The sequence below is a fragment of the Dermochelys coriacea genome, chromosome 10, assembly GCF_009764565.3.
Source record: "Dermochelys coriacea isolate rDerCor1 chromosome 10, rDerCor1.pri.v4, whole genome shotgun sequence".
In the NCBI taxonomy this organism is placed as follows: Eukaryota; Metazoa; Chordata; order Testudines; family Dermochelyidae; genus Dermochelys; species Dermochelys coriacea.
Genome location: NC_050077.1, coordinates 15,877,227 through 15,898,490, shown reverse-complemented (window position 1 = coordinate 15,898,490; position 21,264 = coordinate 15,877,227). Strand labels below are relative to the sequence as shown.

General features: G+C 40.6%; 2 protein-coding genes across 2 annotated transcripts in view; one reads left to right on the top strand and one right to left on the bottom strand.

Moving 5' to 3' along the window:
- Positions 1–13,521, top strand: part of LOC119862388 (radial spoke head 10 homolog B2-like) — a 37,791-nt gene extending 24,270 nt beyond the window's left edge. The window contains 5 exon segments of the mRNA XM_038419041.2: positions 374–436; positions 3,278–3,415; positions 8,540–8,607; positions 8,609–8,730; positions 12,869–13,521. Coding sequence (XP_038274969.1) covers positions 374–436; positions 3,278–3,415; positions 8,540–8,607; positions 8,609–8,730; positions 12,869–13,070 — 593 coding nt within the window. The 3' untranslated portion in view covers positions 13,071–13,521.
- Positions 13,522–13,974: 453 nt separating this feature from the next.
- CCZ1 (CCZ1 homolog, vacuolar protein trafficking and biogenesis associated) overlaps positions 13,975–21,264 on the bottom strand; it is a 32,221-nt gene continuing 24,931 nt past the window's right edge. Inside the window, exons 13-15 of the mRNA XM_038419044.2 lie at positions 19,317–19,475; positions 17,101–17,228; positions 13,975–14,336 (exon numbers count right to left, since the gene is read on the bottom strand). Coding sequence (XP_038274972.1) covers positions 14,281–14,336; positions 17,101–17,228; positions 19,317–19,475 — 343 coding nt within the window. The 3' untranslated portion in view covers positions 13,975–14,280. The remainder of the gene's footprint in view (positions 14,337–17,100; positions 17,229–19,316; positions 19,476–21,264) is intronic.

Below are 21,264 nucleotides of genomic sequence, written 5' to 3'. Positions count from 1 at the left end.
TAAAAATGTATCTTAGACTTCATACAGTGGGGTGTATTTTATTATGGAGTGAATGACTGCATTCAGTTTTACATTTAAAGTGGGGTTTAAATCCTTTAATCTAACATTTAATTTCACACATTTGTACCATTTCAATCAGGAGGACAAGCTTGAATTTCCAAGCTCCTTTTCACACTACATTGAGTTATGGTTTCAGAATCCTATCCCTCCTTATTGAACTTTTCCCCGTGAGTCTAATGTTTCTTTCGGATCCCTAGAGAGAGTCTGAACAACCCCAGGCTGCTCATTCCCCACACTAGCTAATCCTGCACCAACTCAGTGTGCTTTTGTCTAGACAAAATGACCACACTTACTGTTTTCATCTTCATCCTAGAAGCCATTGTAGAACATGCTTCCGCCATAGCCTTCCGGGCACCAAAGGAAGGAGCTGGAACAGGTGAGAGGAAGGCTTGCTGTGGGCAGCAAGGGGGGGCAGGTGCTGGTGGAGGACTGGGGAAGTTTTCCTCAGGTCTACTGCTGGTCAGTGGTTTGTCTGGAGAGTTGATCTAGGGAGAGTGACCACCTAAGGGAAAGGGGCGTGGAGCTAGGTACCAGGGCAAATGCACAGAGTATGCAGGGAGGAGGAGGCGGCAAGTGGAGGTGGGGCTGAGGAACACCTCCATGCCACTGGGAAACAGAATATTTCCCTGCCTTCTCCACCTGAGGGACTTGGAGTGGAACCCCATGGAGTCCTGATGTTTTGAGCCGAGCATGTTGAGTGACAGTGGGCACTCCTCCTGCAGAACTAGCAGGTCCCTGGCTCCTCACGCACCAGCCAGTCCATGAACTAGGTAGTGCTTGTGGGCTGCAGCTTGAGCAGTCTTAGGAGCCTGACAATTGTTAGGTTCTGGAGGTTAAAATGCCCCTCCATGGCTTGCTATGGTTCACAGCACAGGGTATTTCTACCCCTGCCGGCACCATGCTCCAGCAAGCCATTAGAGATCATCTCTGGTGCCTGGAGGTGCAGCTCTTCCCCGTTAGCCTCGCCAGCACTCTTGAATTCCCTCCCTCCCTGATTTTTCTTACCCAGCACACTTTTACCATTTTTTTCCTACCAAAACACTAAAAATCCAGGAAATAGGCAGTTAATGGCACCGTTAACGTCTAGACCAGCCTAGACATACCTTAACCAGCCAGCTGAACTGATAAACTCCCCCACCCTTTCGCTTGCAGCAAATAGCCACCTGTACGGCCCACGTACTCTGAATTATATTTGCAGGCACACCCTTAACTCAAGACTTCAGAATTTTTAATGTATTGATCAAATATATTAATCTGGCTGGGGTCAGAGTTAAGATTTTCAGTGTGACTGAGGGATGGATGTGTGCATTGTGGGTGATTGTCTGACGGGCAAGGGAACATGTTACAGAGGTGACTAGCCAAGTGCATGTGTTTGAGTCTGTTTGATGATGGGGTGGTAAGCTCTATGAACAAAAGGCTGGTCTGAATGGGAACATTGGCTTACCTGGTGGTTTCCTTGACTTTTAGGGATTGTGTTGCTAGTAAATTCACTAGAGCAATGTTAACTTTGCATGAATTTGTCTGTGTAGAAATTTTTACAATCCTTTTGTTTCCATCAAAAAAACACACACATCCCTAATACAAACAGGACATGCTTTACTCTACAGTTTACATCACCTACTGACCTCCTGGAATGAGTAGTAGTAAAGCCTTTTGCAAGAGCACATCTGGATACTCTGCAAGAGTTTGTTCAAATACTATAGCTAAATGTCCTCCAAGTGTTTCCTGAGTTTGAGACTGCCTTCTGTACCACTCTATTGTCAGTTCAGCTCTTGAGCATCACACAGCTGAAGCTTGTGCTCATAAATTGTATTGTAAGGTTCATGATTAATGATAAAGTAGCGTATTGTAAAATAATATACTTTTCAAGCAAAAAAAAAAAAAGCTTTTCCCTTTCCCTTCTCTGTCCCAGCCACTTCGAGATGAAAACAGAAGTGTAAAACCAGCACAGTTGTTTTCTGACAGAAATTAGCTTTTCCCCAGTACAAAATTCTATGCAAACTGTAGCATTAGTTGGACAGATAGGTGGCAGTTTATATTTACCTAATACCGAGACATAAAAGGTTTTTAAAGTATTTAAATGATTTATTAGTATATATGATGTTTCTTGGGGCATCCAGGGCTGAGAGTCCTCTTACCACCACCTGCTTCCAATGTGAGGGAATCTTGTCTGTACTAGCTGGGTGATAGCTTCCTAAAACAACCAGCCTGTCAGCCACTCTAGCCATTTCCTGTGGACTACACGAGCCTAGCAGGTTGACAACAGGTGCATCCCAGCCTCTGAGTCCCTTCATTGTGTCCCCCTTTGGTATCCAACCTCTAAACAATCACTGGATGTCCACAGAAATCCCAGATCTTCTGTTCCCAAAGGAGCAGTGTTCCACAGTTTACTAGTTTTACCCAAGACCACCATTCCTGTATTACACACAGCACTTGTGTTCAATTATAAAACACAAGGGAAATGATTTAAAAAAAATAGAGATTCAAATAAAAATCAATGTGAGAGATGGGAACGAAAGGTAACATATAAAGCATAATACCATTTTTAGAGACTAAACTTAACTCACATGGCATTCCCCTATCTCCTACAAGATAACCTACCCCAAGTTCTTTCCCCAGCATTTTCAAACAGTTTGGTTGAAATCCCTTCTCACAAATTCAAGTGTGCTGGCAGCTTGTCCTCACAGATTGAAGGAATATCAGGATGTCTTTCTGCACCCTCCCCTCCCCACAAATATATCAGAAAAGACCTTTGATGTTCACCTCCAAATAGTCTCCCCACCTCCCTCTGCTGTTTACCTCTTCCTCTTAATTTCTCTCTCAAGTCTCAGCTAGCTCTTCATTAGCATTTAACATAGAATGTTAATAGATTCCTATTGATCAATACAAAATAGTCCACTGCAGAGATAAATGTCTCCCACCATCCATCTGGAGAAGTTTGTCTGAAGACATGCTGCCTTTGAGTGATCTGCTTTTAACTACAGATCTAGAGAACATTTTTAATAGGTACACATAACTCCTCACATATTTTCCATACATACATCTTGCAGTAGTTATGATGACCACTGTGACACAGGTTTCCATTAAAGACCTTGCGTTGACAGGCTTTTGGTGAATCCAGAGGATTTCTGTACCCCTGTGTATCCCAGTGCCCTCTGCCAGTTGGCAGCATGGGTTCTTGGGTCACAGTATGTAATTTTATTTTCTTCCCTTGCAGTTCCAAATGTCACATTCTCCTCAAACAGAATGTACCAGCTGTCTGCTGATGAGAAAGATGAAATGTTAGTTCAGTCTTTGCCAGATTTGGATGCAGAACAAGGCAAAGTGCTCAGCAACCACATGAAAGAATTTGCAGGTAAAGTAGTTTTGAAGATCTGGTACCAATGGAAAAAAATTTAATTGAATAGCTCTTAATCCTTTAGGTTATTGTCACAAGAGGGCAGTAAAAGAATACCTAATACAATAGACAGGTTTCAGAGTAGCAGCCGTGTTAGTCTGTATTCGCAAAAAGAAAAGGAGTACTTGTGGCACCTTAGAGACTAACAAATTTATTTGAGCATAAGCTTTCGTGAGCTACAGCTCACTTCATCGGATGCATTTGGTGGAAAATACAGAGCGGAGATTTATATACACACACAGAGAACATGAAACAATGGGTTTTATCATACACACTGTAAGGAGAGTGATCACTTAAGATGAGCCATCACCAGCAGCGGGGGCGAGGGAGGAAAACCTTTCATGGTGACAAGCAAGGTGGGCCATTTCCAGCAGTTAACAAGAACATCTGAGGAACGGTGGGGGGGGGGAGAAATAACATGGGGAAATAGTTTTGCTTTGTGTAATGACTCATCCATTCCCAGTCTCTATTCAAGCCTAAGTTAATAGTATCCAGTTTGCAAATTAATTCCAATTCAGCAGTCTCTCGTTGGAGTCTGGTTTTGAAGTTTTTTTGTTGAAGAATAGCCACCCTCAGGTCTGTAATCGAGTGACCAGAGAGATTGAAGTGTTCTCCAATTGGTTTTTGAATGTTATAATTCCTGACGTCTGATGTGTCCATTTATTCTTTTACGTAGAGACTGTCCAGTTTGACCAATGTACATGGCAGAGGGGCATTGCTGGCACATGATGGCATATATCACATTGGTAGATGCGCAGGTGAACAAGCTTCTGATAGTGTGGCTGATGTGATTAGGCCCTATGATGGTGTCCCCTGAATAGATATGTGGACAGAGTTGGCAACGGGCTTTGTTGCAAGGATAGGTTCCTAGGTTAGTGGTTCTGTTGTGTGGTGGCTGGTGAGTATTTGCTTCAGATTGTGGGGCTGTCTGTAAGCAAGGACTGGCCTGTCTCCCAAGATCTGTGAGAGTGATGGGTCGTCCTTCAGGATGGGTTGTAGATCCTTGATGATGTGCACACGATCCATTGTCTGCAGCCAAGCTCTACGATATAACCGCATTTGCTCCAACCCCTCAGACAGAGACAAACACCTACAAGATCTCTATCATGCATTCCTACAACTACAATACCCACCTGCTGAAGTGAAGAAACAGATTGACAGAGCCAGAAGAGTACCCAGAAGTCACCTACTACAGGACAGACCCAACAAAGAAAATAACAGAACGCCACTAGCCATCACCTTCAGCCCCCAACTAAAACCTCTCCAACGCATCATCAAGGATCTACAACCTATCCTGAAGGACGACCCATCACTCTCACAAATCTTGGGAGACAGGCCAGTCCTTGCTTACAGACAGCCCCCCAGTCTGAAGCAAATACTCACCAGCAACCACACACCACACAACAGAACCACTAACCCAGGAACCTATCCTTGCAACAAAGCCCGTTGCCAACTCTGCCCACATATCTATTCAGGGGACACCATCATAGGGCCTAATCACATCAGCCACACTATCAGAGGCTCGTCTACCTGCGCATCTACCAATGTGATATATGCCATCATGTGCCAGCAATGCCCCTCTGCCATGCACATTGGTCAAACTGGACAGTCTCTACGTAAAAGAATGAATGGACACAAATCCCCAGCCGTCAAGAATTATAACATTCAAAAACCAGTTGGAGAACACTTCAATCTCTCTGGTCACTCGATTACAGACCTAAGAGTGGCTATCCTTCAACAAAAAAGCTTCGAAAACAGACTTCAACGAGAGACTGCTGAATTGGAATTAATTTGCAAACTGGATACTATTAACTTAGGCTTGAATAGAGACTGGGAATGGATGAGTCATTACACAAAGCAAAACTATTTCCCCATGTTATTTCTCCCCCCCCCACCGTTCCTCAGATGTTCTTCTTAACTGCTGGAAATGGCCCACCTTGCTTGTCACCATGAAAGGTTTTCCTCCCTCGCCCCCGCTGCTGGTGATGGCTCATCTTAAGTGATCACTCTCCTTACAGTGTGTATGATAAAACCCATTGTTTCATGTTCTCTGTGTGTGTATATCAATCTCCGCTCTGTATTTTACACCAAATGCATCCGATGAAGTGAGCTGTATCTCACGAAAGCTTATGCTCAAATAAATTTGTTAGTCTCTAAGGTGCCACAAGTACTCCTTTTCTTTTTGCTAATACAATAGAGAGAGTTTCACTGTTTAAAAAAAAAATGAAATAAGATGTTTAAGGTTCTCTTTCCATGTTTTAAAGTTTCCACAATTAAAAAACTCTAGATTTATTTTAAAGAAGAGTACTCCAAATTTACATAAAATGTTGCCATTCTCACTGAAGGTACATATTGTTATTTACACATGAAGAACTGTTCTGTCATCATTGGCTAGAGGAAGAAAATCCATATAAGAAACCAGAAGGCATTTGTGGCGGTTCTCAGGGTACCCAGGACTGAGAGTCACTCCCTGCCTTTAGCAAAATGGTGTCTGTCTTGTGGTAGCTGGCTGTCAGCTCCCTGACACCACCAGCCCTTCAAGCACTCTCCCCTGGGCTAACTTCACCTTGCAGGTTAACAATAAGTGCACCCTAATCCTTGAGTCGCTTTGAATGTTACTCTTGTATTATCCAGCCCCTGACATTAGCTACCCACCAAAATTACAGATCCTCTCCACCCAAAAGTGAAGCGTTTCACCTCAGTTCACCAGTTTTGCCTTAAGCCACTCCTCCTGTAAACTACATAGCACTTGTGACCATGTATAATAAAACAGAAGGTGGCTTATTTGAGAGAGCATAAATATTTAACTAGAAACAAGAGAATGGTGAAAACAAGTGTTTACAAAAGAATCATAAAACACAAGCCTGGGTCTACACGTATCAATAGTTACTTTTCCTAGCTAATAAAGTAGATTTTCCCCCGAAAGTGCAGTCTTCTGCAAAGCTGGCTGGTTTCACAAGAACCAGGACCAAATGTTTATGAAAGCAGCCTTGCTCGGCAGGGGTTTCTTCAGTGTTGGATCCAGAGTGCTTCTCCCTCTCTGTGTTGTACTGAAAACAGCATTTTGTTTCTGTTCAAGGTGTGGGCCAAGCTCTGTCTGTTGTAATGTTCCTTTACCAGCTCCAACAGGTTTTGATTGTTTAGTAGTGCTGATATTGATTTTCCATTGATAGTTGTAGGAGGGAGCAAAGGTGGTGAATTGAGCCTTTCATTACCTCGCCAGCTGATTAAGGAAGAGTGACAACTCCCTCTTGCTTGAACGCACCGTCACTTAAAGCACTGCATCAGCTCAGCTGTGCCACTGTAGAGCTTAAGTGAAGACACTCCTACAGACAGGAGAGCCTCTCCCGTTGGTGTAGTTAATCCACATTAGCGAGAGGTGGTAGCTATACTGATGGGAGAAGCTCTCCCGTCGACATAGCGCTGTCTACATTGTGGGTTAGGTCAGTATAACTATGTTGCTCAGGGATGTGGATTTTTTCACATCCCTGAATGACATAGTTATACTGCTATAACTAGTGTAGACCTGGCCTCAGGCACATTACCCCTTTGTTATTTCATTTCTACACCCAAGTCCATAAAGCATACTTTCAATATAAATATACTGTTCCTTAAATATTACCAGTATGTATATTGCCCAATGATTGTCTTGACAAGTTACGAGCTTTCTGTAGATACCTCACATGATATTGTATATAGATGAAAACTCTGCAAGATCTGTGTTGGGTGCAATGAGTTTGTCAGATCTGAAGTGAGAGCTGTTTACAAAGAATGGAGGACTTTTAGCCAGGGGGTCTTTGTATCACAGTATTTACATAATCTGTCAGATAGAAAAGAATTTGTATGTGGGGTTACAGTTAGTGCACCACATGGCACTTCTCATGAGCCTCTCTTGAGCCTCGCATTTCTCATTCACCTACATTGACTCCCTCTTGCCTACTTAGGGAGTCCTATCTCTGTTGTTCTTCCTAACTATAAAAGTCTTATATGGATGGACGGGGGGAGGGGCACAAACACAAGAGTACAAGCAGACAAGGTGGTTCAGCAACCATCTCTGTTATATTTTTTTTATAACAGCTGTAGCATGTTATTTTGTATGTATATAAGAGCAAGTCAAGTTGGACTTGAGATTGGATACCAGAATCCCAAATTGGGATGCCCTTCAAGCATGGTGCATTTTGTGTTGTGTCATAAGAACTCAGCATCCGTGTTAATTTTACTTTTGCTTTAAGTGTTTTTGAATTCTCTGTATGTTTTTATTTATATACCTTTTTTTAAGGGAAGGACACTACTGTTAGAGGGGCAAGTGCCAGCAGGAGTAAAACTGACCTCACCAAGCCACCAGGGGTTTCCCCATATCCTAGACCATACTATCTCCTCCTCACAAAAGAATATGCAGAAAGGGATGATACTTGCCTGAAAACATCAGTTGCTCTTTTGTGCCACATTGTGTCTTCTGGGACCCAATGCCTGCAGAAGTGAAAAGGGGATTTGCCTCTTAAAGGAGCAGAGGCTGGGCTCTATAGGATCAGCTGAAGACAGAGTTATGTCCATTGTTTTGCAGCACTTCTGACCTACCACACTTTGTCTTACCTGGCATCCTAATACAATCATTTTCCTACTCGCCTCTCATGCGTATAACAGCTGTAGATATGGATTTGCTGTAGCAGTAATTTAATACTAAACTAACACATTTATGCTGGAGTTCAAGTGGAAACAATAGGGTCTGACTATTCATGGCCTTCCAGTACAGAAGTCAGCAAGTGGCAACTATGCAGCAAAGGGAATGATGCTACCATATAGCTGCTACAGTCTACCCCATGTATTTTTGAACATTTCCTCCAACATGGCTCCCTTCCACACCATGCAGAGGAACAAAGCATATGCCTCTTATGAGCCTGGAGACCTAAAAAGTAGCCTAGCAGCTATACAGAACACACTTTTATTGTGGTAGCCATATCAGAATTTTGGAACATCCTGGATGGGGAGGAGTTGGGATGTATTGATTAAAATTTAGAGTAAGCCAAATATATTCTTAAGTAGGTTTAAACTACAATTAAAATGTAATTAGTTCTGTTACAGATAAATTAGAAAAAGCAAAAAACGAACAGAAGGAAAAACTCAACCTGTGGCTGAATCAGATGTACATCTTTTTTTGTGAACAAGTTCTTTGCTGCCTACAAGCATGCTCAAGTGGTGAAGGAAAATGTAGAAGAAAATAGGAAACGGAATGCTGAATTAGCCATACAGTTGAAAATCAAAGAGGAAGCAAAGTGAGTCTTAATTAATTTAAAAGCTTCATTTTACACCTAGAGACATCTAGAGTAAGGCCCTACACGAATACCATGTTCTTAAAGTTTTAGGAAATTGTCACTCTGCTCTTTGATAAATCAAAGCCACTAGCTACTTCCAAAATACTGTATTGGAGGACTGATTTATATAGTTGCAACCAGTAGATTACAGTAATCAATGTCTTTTCATTTGTCATAGAATGTTACAGAGGTTTCCTCAGAAAGAAATTGAGATGAAAAAGAAAATGTTTATGTAAAACACGTAACTACCCCTGGCACTTGGGGAAAGGCCCTGCATAAGAACTCTGATTACTTTCTTCTTTTCTGAAGCATATTTGGCAGCTATTTCTGCCTATCAAGAGCTAATCTCAATTATTTTAGCTCATTGCAATCTGAAAATATCACAACAGCGCATTGTCAGCAGGGGTTCACATGGGGTTTAACATTTTTCAAACCCCTGTGTAGAACACTCAGCTACTTTTGAAATCAGTCAGTTCCTCAGGGCTTAGGTTTCTTACATGGATGATTATTTTCCCGATGGCAGTGACTTCAGCTCACAGAAGGAATGAGTTTCAGGCCCTAGCAACTGATCCACATTGTATCATATCTTCCAAGGATAAGGAGGCATTGCAGATCCAGCTGACTTTCCTGCCATGGCCATGTCAACATTTCACTTTAATGAACCTTTTGTCCTGCCAACGTTCGTCCCACATAGATCATAATGAGGCCCTGTTCTGTGTTGAAAGTCATTGGTGGTCTAATTAGAGCAGACTAGGTGCTTGTCTCCACACACAAGTTGTATCACTTTACACAGGTACAGTTAAGGTGATATAACCCCTATGTGTGGGCATATCTATACTGTTATGTTCTACCTCTACAAGGACCTGTACACAAATATAACTGTCTACACTAGGGACTACACTAGATTGGTAAAAAGATCAGATCCCTAGCCAAAATAGTTATGCCCACTCAAACTTTGTGTATAACCGGTCTAAACAAACTTTACCAAACTCAGAGGACTTGGAGGTAAGGTCCCATGAGAAGAAAACTTAAGACAAAAAGTAGGTCAGGAGAGCTGGCAGTTTCTCAAGGAGACAATATTAAACATATACTATCCTGAGGGGAAGGAAATATAAGAGGTCAATATGGCTCCCTCAGAAGCTCTTTAATGACCTGCAAATCAAAAAGGAATCCTACAAAAAGTGAAAAAAGAGTACAAAAGAATAGCACAAGCACATAAGATCAAAATCAGAAAAGCTAAGGCACAAAATGAGTTACCTCTAGCAAGGGACATAAAAGGTAATAAGAAGAGGTTCTTTAAATATATTAGAAGCAAAAGAGCTACAAAGGAAAGTGTAGGTCCTCTACTTAGTGGGGAAAGAGAGCTAATAACTGATGACATCAAGAAAGCTGAGGTGTTTAATACCTGTTTTGCTTCAGTCTTCACTGAAAAGGTTAATGCTGACCAGAGACACAATGCAATCAATATTAACAACAAGGAGGATGGAATGCAAGCCAAAATAGGGCAAGACTAGTTTAAAGAATAATTAGATAAGTTGGATGTAGTCAAGTCAGCAAGGCCTGATGAAATTCATCCTAGTACTTAAGGAACTAGCTGAAGCAATATCAGAATCATTAGCAATTATCTTTGAGAACACTTGGCAGATCAGTGAAGTTCCAGAAGACTGGAGAAAGGCAAACATTGTACTATCTTTAAAGAGAGGAACAATTTGTTCCGGTATCTTTCCAGTTATCAATCAATTTTGTAGCATCTGGAGGATAACAGATTTATAAGGAACAGCCAGCATGGATTTGTCAAGTATAAATCATGCCAAACCAACCAAATTTCATTCTTTGATGGGGTTACTGGCCTAGTGAATAGGGGGAAGTAATAGTTATGGTATCTCTTGATTTTAGTAAAGTTTTTGAGTCTTACGTGACCATCTCATAAGTAAACTAGGGAGGTGTGGGCTAGATTAAATTACTATAAATTGGTACAGCTGATTGAAAGAGTAGTTATCAATGGTTTGCTGTCAAACTGGGAGGGTGTATCTATGAGGGTCTCACAGGGAGTCAGTCCTGGGTCCAGCACTAGTCAATATTTTCATTAATGACTTGGATAATGGAGTGGAGAGTATGCTCATAAAATCTGCAGACGACACCAAACTGGGAGTGGTTGCAAGCACTTTGGACAATCGGTCTGAATTCAACAAGCTGAAATTCAATAGTGACAAGTGAAAAGTACTGTACTTTACTCAGGAAGGAAAAATCAAATGGACAACTACAAAATGAGGAATAATGGGATAAGCAATAGGGCTGCTGAAAAGGATCACAAATTGAAAGGCAGTCAATGTGATACAGCTGCAAAAAGCACTGTGTATTCACTGATGTGTCAAATACAAGACAAGAGGTAATTGTCCCACTCTGCTTGGCACTGGTGAAGCCTCAGCTGGAGTCCTGTGTCCAGTTCTGGGCACCACACTTTAGCAAAGATGTGGACAAATTCAAGCAGGGGGCTGGACTAGGTGACTTCTCAAGCTCCCTTCCAGCTATACATTTTGATGATTCTATAAAGCACTGAGAAAGCCCACACAACTTTTTTCTTTTTACAGCTGTTAAGTGGGAAATGACTATGGGTAAAATTTGCATAAGTACCTAAAGCTCCTAAGTCAGTAAGTCTCATTAATTTTCAATTTGATACCAAAGTCTCTTTTGAAAATGGAATTTAGGGACTTAGGAAAATTTTACCCAATGTTTTCAGTGCTTTGCATTGCTATGATGTAACTGGTCTGAAACTGAGTGAGCCTTGGCATGACCTAGAGTCTTTGTCCACCATACCTGCCTAATGGGTGTTCCTATCACAGACATAGGCAAAGCAACTACACATTCCTTTCTTCATATGTTTGCAAAGCAATGTTGGTTGAATTAAGGCTCCAAAAGGGATTCTCTTTTGAAGTTGTGTGTGCTCCAGCACTTGTTTCCTAACCTTCATAAGAAATTTTTTTAATTTCAGGACATCCCTCATTTTCAGTTGGTCAGATATTTTTAAGTGGCATTTGCTTCTGTGGTGTGGGCTTATTCTATAGCTTTATGTTCTGTGCCTGATGAGAAGTAATAGTCCTCTCTTCCAAAAAGCCCTCCTGGTTCTTGCTGTAGCTGAGCTCTACTGGCTCTTGGAACATCTCTCAAGGAGTGAGACTCCTGTACAGAAGGTCTCTTTAGAGAAGGGAAAATTACTTACCTGTAACTGCTTCCCTGAAAATATCTTGCCAGATATCATCTGCTGACTTCCTGTCAAAACTTGGTTACTTATTGACATTTTTTCCCTTGTACCTTTTTCATTTTCTTTACTGAAGCACTTAAAAAGTATGCTCAGGCTACCCACTGAGATAACTAGTGATTTTTATGGGGTTTAGTTAAACCAGCATAACCAGGTGGACACTTCTTAGTTTAAAACTGCTTATATTGATTTAGCTTGCAACTGTACATTTACAGGTGCAAGTTAAACCCACAGAAGACTGTCCACTCAGTTACACTAGTTTAACCAAACAATTTAATTAAACAAATGCAACTTTGAGTGGAGATAAGCCCTTATAGTGATCTGGCATTAGTTTTCTTTTATGGGAGCTTTGCCTTCTGCATAATCAAAAGAATTGACTGGACTGTTCGGAGAGTAGTATTTATGCTCTATATTGGGTGGCATAGAATTACTATTAGGGAATCCTATCTCACATGTTCCACAGCTACCACTACCTTCAAGGGTCAAACAGCAACTGTGTGCCATTGTGCCAATGAGATGGTATGTTCAGAGAACCAGGATCACAGGTAAATAATTTTTTCCTTTTTCTTTTAAGAATGTGCTTGAGTAGAAAATTTGGATTATGCAATGATGCATGAAGCTTAACAATAGTTGATTGTGAAGTAGCAACTACACAGAACGCACATTTTAGGAAAGGATTAAAAGGATCACATTTTTCATTAGGTAATTCATTCTGCATGCAATTGCAGTATGGCTATAGTTACTTAAGCAAAACAAAATCATTTTAGCCTAGGATAAGTTTGCATGAATTTGCTGCAGTGGTAAACAAGTATAAACTTTTGTTTGTTTGTGTGTTCTTAGGCTTATCGCCATAAGGGAAGCAGAAGAGGCCAAAAAACAAGAAGCCACTGCTGCAGAAAAAGCAGAGACAGATAATGAAATGGTTAAAGAGTCAGGGGATTCAGCTCTACAGATGCCACTTCCTGCAAAGGAAGAAGTACTGATTCTGCCCCAGCCAGTCATTAGCAAGGTTTCTGCAGGTGTGAAGAAAAAGAAAAAGTAACTTAGGCTGACTGTTGTAAGAGTAAAGTCTGTGCTTGTTAACATTTTTAAGTATTAGATTTCCTTTCTAGGTCTGTATAATCTAAACATTAAAATATAGGTTCCAGGAAATGAATGCCAATACAATTATTTGTATTTGTTTATATTGGAGGGAAATTTAACTCTCCATAGTCTTCCCTCACATCCAAACCTCCCCCACACCTCCATTTACTGATATCGTGAGCCCCCTAGAAATTGTGGAGTGTGATTATATAATTGATTGTTACACAAGACTTGTGTAAACCTTTTGAACATACAAAGCCATTCTGTAAATGTACTGTATGCCATATTAGGAGACATTTTTCCATTAAAAGTTAAAAGATCATTAGCGTTTCAGGTTTGTTTGTTTGTTGGCTAACTCTTGTAACCATGTGACTGCATAGTCTGAATGGAATTTAAAACTATACAACCTGCATGAGGTTTTTGCTTATACATCTATTTTATGTACATTGGCATGTAAGGAACCCAGATATTTCGCTCATGTAAAGTAAACCTTTGGGCTTAATCCTGCATCATGTGATTTCAGTGGGACAACTACTAAGATCAGGCTCTTATCCTTTTTACTTCTTTTATTGTTAAAGCAGCAGCCTCTGTCAACTTATACAGGAGAGGAACAGGTTAGTTTACTTGTGTAGTATGGAAGAACTGGTGCAGTGTAGCTTTACATGCTTATGATTCTGAGACTACCATTTTAGGTAACTCAATATCCTTTACTGTGGGTGCCACTTCAGACTCAGATGATAAGAGTTAACATCAGGTACCTCCCCCTCTCTTTTACATGCTAATGTGTAGAAAAACAATTTAAATCCCCACACTCAAGTCCACTCTATTATGCAAGTGAGCATAGAAAGGGAACAAAAGGGCCCTTAAAATTGTAACAATTATTAATTTTATTGTCCAGTAAAATATTAACATAACAATATTAGAGAAATGGAATGGTACAGTTGAATTATCAGACTGGTTTTAATTAGTTTGCCCATAAATATTTTAAAATCTAAAAATCTTATGATCAGAGTTTACAGCTTCAGTAGAAATTTGATTCTTACAAAGCAAGTATTGCTTTACTATTGTCATTATTCCAGTCAATAATATGACTAATAACCCTTCATGTTAAACAAAAATGTGTCTGACATTTGTAGATTTTTTTTTTCACTAAATCAACCCTTTGCAGATCAATCCAGGAAGAAAATATTATTGAACTGTGTTGCACAAAGCTTCTTTACTTCTTCTGTTTAAAAAAAAAAAAAAAAAAAGAGAGAGGGATTTCAGAAACTGCACACAGTATCACAACACATTATCTAAACACCCTGATTTAAAAGAAGACTTAACACTAACTGTATCCAGGGGAAAAAAATACATTTGTTAGGATTTTCTGCTTTTAAAACATGTTCACTCTTTTAAAAAACAAACAAGTGTCCTGGTGCATATCAACTCCTTATTTCTATTTTTAGAAAGAGAAGGGTGGGTCAATTTTGTTCAGCAGGCTCAGTCTGAAAATTCACATATCAGTCTTTTCATGCCAAATATGGAGTTAGCTTCTATCCTGTTTTCACAGGAAAAAAAAAAAAAAAACTTGTTAAACAAGTCTTCCTTAATTATTAGAACAGGGATTCTCAAACTGTGGGTCGTGACCCTACAGTGGGTCATGACCCTGTTTTAATGGGGTTGCCAGGGCTGCCATTAGAGTGCTGGGGCCCAGGGCTGAAGCCAAAGCCTAAGTACTTCAGCCCTGGGTGGTGAGGCTCAGTTTACAGGTTGCCCGGGGCAGGGCTCAGGCTTCGGTCCCCCATTCTGGGACCATGTAGTAATTTTTGTTGTCAGGGGTCGCAATGCAATGAAGTTTGAGAACCACTGGATTAGAAGAAACATTGATTAATCTTAATCAGCATTATTTCAGTAAGGAAACTGATTTAAGTCTTTTGTTTTGTGCTCCCCTACTTCCTTTTCACAGAGAAGATTAATTTCCAGTACAATATTTTTAGCGATTGTTTTGTAATTTAGGTGCAACACTACAATTACGGTATAAACCAGGGATCAGCAATCTTTGGCATGAGGCCCGCCAGGCCAAGTCCTCTGGTGGGCCAGGCTGGTTTGTTTACCTGCCATGTCCACAGGTTCGATCGATCACAGCTTCTAGTGGCTGTGGTTCGCTGCTCCAGGCCAATGGGGGCGGCGGGAAGCGGCAGGCAGCACATCCCGCAGCCCCCAAAGAAAGACCAAAGGTCCATCTAGCCCAGTATCCTGTCTTCCGACAGCGGCCAATGCCAGGTACCCCAGAGGGAATGAACAGAATAGGTAATCACCAAGTGATCCATCCTGTGTTGATCATTCCTAGCTTCTGGCAAACAGAGGCTAGGGACACCATTGCTGCCCATCCTGGCTAATAGCCATTGATGGATCTATCCTCCATGAATATATCTAGTTCTTTTTTGAACCCTGTTATAGTCTTGTCCTTCACAACATCCTCTGGCAAGCAGTTCCACAGGTTGACTGTGTTGTGTGAAGAAATACTTTTTTGTTTTAAACCTGCTGCCTATTAATTTCATTTGTTGAACCCTAGTTCTTGTGTTATGAGAAGTAGTAAGCAACACTTCCTTATCTACTTCCTCTATACCAGTCACGATTTTATAGACCTCAATCATATCTCCCCTTAGCTGTCTCTTTTCCTAGCTGAAAAGTCCCATTCTTATTAATCTCTCCTAATACAGAAGCCGTTCCATACCCCTAATTATTTTTGTTGCCCTTTTCTGAACTTTTTCCAATTCCAGTATATCTTTTTTGAGATGGGGCGACCACATCTGCACACAGTATTCAAGATGTGGGCGTACCATGGATTTATATAGAGGCAACATGATATTTTCTGTCCTATTAACTATCCCTTTTCTTAATTATTCCCAGTATTCTGTTCACTTTTTGACTGCTGTTGCACGTTGAGTGGATGTTTTCAGAGAACTATCCACAATGACTCCAAGATCTCTTTGAGTGGCAACAGCTAATTTAGACCCCATCATTTTATATATATAGTTGGGATTATGCTTTCCAATATGCATTACTTTGCATTTATCAACATTAAATTTCATCTGTCATTTTGTTGCCCAGTCACCCAGTTTTGAGAGATCCTTTTGTAGCTCTTTGCAGTCTGCCTAGGTCTTAACTATCTTTAGTAATTTTATATCATCTGCAAATTTTGCCACCTCACTATTTACCCCTTTTCCCAGATCATTTATGCACTTTGTGCATTTGACAGCACTTTAGGTATAGCAAGTTTGTCTCCCCCATTTCTGTGCATCTTCCGCACAGAAGCAAGGAGAGAGAAAAAATTATAAATAGAGAAGTAGGGTTGTAAAAGCAGAACAATTAGCAGGAAGGTCAGGCAGGGGCAGATCTAGAAACAAACTTTTTCATCTCATAAAAAAACCTGTTTAGTTTTCAAATTGATATTGCTCCATAATGTTCTAATTTTTTATCCAAATAAATTGGGCTAAAGGTAATATTGATGCATGTTTCTTCATGTACTTTGTATGTCTTAAATTATAGTGTAAAAACAGAAGCAGAAAAACACTTTGGGAGAAAAACAGAATTTTAATACTAATAATCTTAATGACTAATTCCCTTTATGAACATATTTTGCCTTGACTTATAAAAGACAAATTCAGAAAAGTGGACATTTTAACCTCCTGGAAATATAATAATGCATTTCATTTATTAAATATTCCAGAATTAAATTTCAGCCGAGCACTCCCATTAATGGCAAGGCGTAAGATAATGGGCATTGAGTCATCATTAAGAACATCAACTTAAAGTCTGCTGAATATTTATGATGATTTTGTTGCCATGCAAAACATGGAAGAGGACTTAAAGCCCTAGGCAAGCTGATCTGGTCTAGCACAGAAAAAATCCCACATTAAGTGTATCTTATATAAAATACAAAGCTACAAATCCACTGATAAGCATTTTAGTAACACCAACAGCAAAAATAAAAAAATCCTTACCATTAACTTCAATCAGGTTTGCATTTTTTTGATTCAAAATAACATACAGTTCCCGTTGATCAGACTTTTTCCCAACCACCCAGTAGTCACTCATTGCCTTCACAATGATTTCTTCATCCTCATCAACTCTGAAAGAAATTGGATAAAACAAACCTTAGGAAAATTTGTACTGACATCAAAAATAATGAACTCGATAGGCAAAATAAATAAGTTACATTACAAACAACAATATTGAAGTAAAGAACAAGAAATAATCAGCAAATAGAGCAGCTTTAGTAATTGTTTAACTGTCCTAAGGGTTATGAATAAACTAGATGTGAACTGAATAGCTGATCTCGCAGGTTGCTGTGACATTGCATAATTGACAGAAAATCAAAAATAAGCAGGTATGCTCAACTCAGGAGATATAAATACTGCAAGCCAGTGCCAGCATAGCCTGCACAATCTCCATTTGGGAGAATTTAATCACAAGGAAGTAAGCCAACCACTTATTTAGTCTACTAGTCAACCAAACATCAGTGCTTTGAAGAAAACTGTTTGGTGTCCACAGTTGCCAACTTTCATGTGGTAGCACTCTGACTTTGACAATAAAGCCAAAACAAGCCAATCCCTAAGAACCCGAACACTCTATGTGACTAGATCCCCCTGGCATGCAGTCTGGGACTATGGTGGGCCCGCTGTGCACCCTGACTCTTTCCTCCCTAGCCCCTGCTTATCCCCCATAACCCTGCTACAAGCTCACGCCAATTAAGCTGAAAACAAGCTCAATTTCTGCGTTTTTTTCACGGGTTTGGCGTGTCTGTTGGTGTCTCTACAGCCAAAAGGAAAACAGTGCTTGCTGTATATAGTACACAGCATTATATCGGCTTCATATGGAAAATGGAAACAGGGAAGAGACTAAAAAGCAAATAAGCATTCAAGAATTTTTTATCATTAAACCAAGATTAAAGCAGGTTGGATGCTGGTTACTGTCTTACACAAGACTGGCATACGACACAGTGTTAATCAACATAGTTTTCTACAGTAATTGCAGACTTAGAAAGGCCAGTTATAATACACCACCTCTCTTCCTCTTCATTATTTTCAAATCCATCTCACATAAGTGACCAGATAGCAAGTGTGAAAAAATCAGAGTGGAGAGTAATAGTTGCCTATATAAGATAAAGCGCCTAATATAGAATCATAGAATATCAGGGTTGGAAGGGACCTCAGGAGGTCATCTAGTCCAAGCCCCTGCTCAAAACAGGACCAATCCCCAATTTTTGCCCCAGATCCCTAAATGGCCCCCTCAAGGATTGAACTCACAATCCTGGGTTTAGCAGGCCAATGCTCAAACCACTGAGCTATCCCTCTCCCCATATCGGGGTATCTGGTCATCCTAATTGCACAGTTTATTCATGTGGAGATGTTCTTATCTTCCAGCCATCTTTTCTGCTGTATGTGAATATCCTAACTCTGAAAATCATAAGAACATAGTCTCTATAAAACTCTCCTTTTTTCTGCTGCCCACTTCCTAGCTAGTGTTTCCCCATTTTGTCTCTTCTTCACACTCCTCTTTCATGTAAATTTTGCTCCTGTTTGTTCCCTCCTACCAGTGGCATGCTTTCTTCAAGAGCATTGATGGGAATATAGCATGGAATACAATAGCTCCAAGCAACACATGGAACAGCAAGCAACCAAACACAGACAAGCGTTGATTCCACCATCATAGGAGAAACTAATACATTTTTTTCAAATAAATACTTGGATTTAGTGTTTTATTATAAGCACTATTTTAAAGAGTTTAGTGTTTTAATTAGTAGGCAAATGTGGGATAATATACCCTCAAAATTAGGTTTCATCCTGATCTCTAATAGAGACTGACTTAAACCCTGAAGCATAAGGGTTGGTTATTAATTATAACAACTGTGGGTGTTCTCGATATCCACAGAAGTATCCAATCCCTTTTTGAAATCTAGCCCAAAATCTCAGGGACATGAAAATTCATGACAAAAACAGATCAGAAGGGTGGGACAGGACAGACATTTCAATGTATCAAACTGGCTACAGTGATACAGATAAAAGAAAAATCTGTTCTATATTACTTATTTCCCAATTTTATATATTCAGTAATTGTATGTATATATACATAAATGAAAAACCAGGATAATTCAGTAGTTGAACACTGCTAAAAGTTGAGGCCTATTTGACAGAAGGAAAAATGTAAATAAGATTACCTAGTAAAATCACTGTTGATATCACCTAGAATCTTCATGAGGTCAGGGTGAACGGATGTGAGTGATACACTGGGTGTTTTCCTCATGTGAATTGTACTTTTCTCTGCCAAGTTCATATGATTGAAATAGATAAACTTAAACTGAGGTTCCTTCTCAGACCTAGGAAAACAAGTTAAAGAACATGGTGACTACGTGGTCTTTGTGAAATGTGTGTATCTAAGTCGCTAATCCATGCACAACATGAAATCCATGATCAGGTACCTTATCATCATACTGAGACATCATACTGAGACATACATTACCATTAGGCTTGGCAGAATTTGATTATTTTTTTTTCTTATTTTGACCATTTATATCTTTTATTTTTAAGATTTTTTTTTTTTTAAAACTGTTGCTGGAAATTGAGGGGGCATGTGCGAAGGGTTGGGGTTAGGGCAGCTTGGCAGGGGGCTCCCTGCACAACTGAGAGGCCCATGACACCAGGATGCAAGGTGAGGGGGAGGCTGTGGTCCTGGCTCGGGGGAGCAGAGACCTCAGGCCAGGGCTGTGATGAGGATGAGAAAACCCTGGCCACAGGGTGCTGCTGAACAGTTCCGGACCAGGGATGGAGCCATTCAGCAGCAGGGTGACCTCCCCCATGGCCAGGGTCTTTGCCTCTTCCTCATCACAGTCCTGACTGGGGGTCTCTGCTCTGCCCCACCAAAACTGAACCCTTCCCCACACCTTGTGCCTCCAGGGATCGGGTGTCACCAGCTCTGGCAGCTCAGGGAGCTCCCTGCAGCCCTGCTGTCACATGACAGCAGGGCTACAGAGAGCCCCCTGAGCTACTACAGCGCTGGTGACGGGGGCAAAGAGGGCAAGGCTGCAATCCTGCCAACTTTTAGTGATCAATATTTTTTTTTAGTTGATTTACCAACATCTATCAATTTAAATTGAATCCTGCCATGCCTAACTACTTTTCAAGACCAGTGGCAGGGTTGACAGACTGTTTTTGGATCGTCATTGAAATGAAAAAACATTTAGACCTCCAAAACACTGACACCATAAGAGAGACCTACATAAATTCCTAGTACAGGAAAGAGAATAAAATTACATCTGCCTAATGGCATTTCCTGCTCTTACCAGGACCCACCCACTGGTGGGGGACATCAGAACATCTCCCTTTCTCTTTCACTAGCTCTTTGAGTTCTTCCACTGGCCCATGATCTCTCATTGGTGGGTTTGAACCCCAGCTGGTTGCTGGATTGGTTGGCTACTCTGGGGAGACAGCATATACGGAGTGGGGATCCTTGCTGCCTCCCTAAAGAGAAGTCAGCTGTTGACTTGGTTGGGTGCTGTATCACTAATTTGTTTCATAAGGGATTTCCCTAGAGCTGTACCAGTTTTTCATTGACTATTATATCCGAGATCAGGAAAAGCTTCCCCTCCTTCCCAGAATGGCCAAGCCAACGAGAGTTTTCCACCCTCCTTGGTGGATTCGGGCATGAGATGATCTCCCTTTCCCAGTTTGGTAAGTCAAGACTTAAATTTAAGTCATTGATACTGGTTTTGGTGATGGCTTCAACAATTATAATCAGGGAAGGTTTGCTGCAGCAGTTGGCACTTCAGGTTACATATTCAGTTGTTTGGAACCGTCTCATCTATGCTCGGCGTCATATGGCAGTTTACTCACTATCACCTTAGCAGACCAGCAAATGGCTCAAACATCTGTATATCTTGATCCCTATTATGTCATGCAGCTGCATTAATGTAAAAAGAAACCATATAAGGTTATCAGGGCACTGCTGCATTAAAATGTTAAGGGAGCGTTAATAAGATGATCTTCCTTTGCTTTAATCCCTCAATGACACAAAAAAACAAGTATTTAATGGATTTAATAGGTTGGCACCATTGCAAGCATATTTTATTTGACTCACTGCAATTCTGCCAGTTTAGTACAGTCACCACA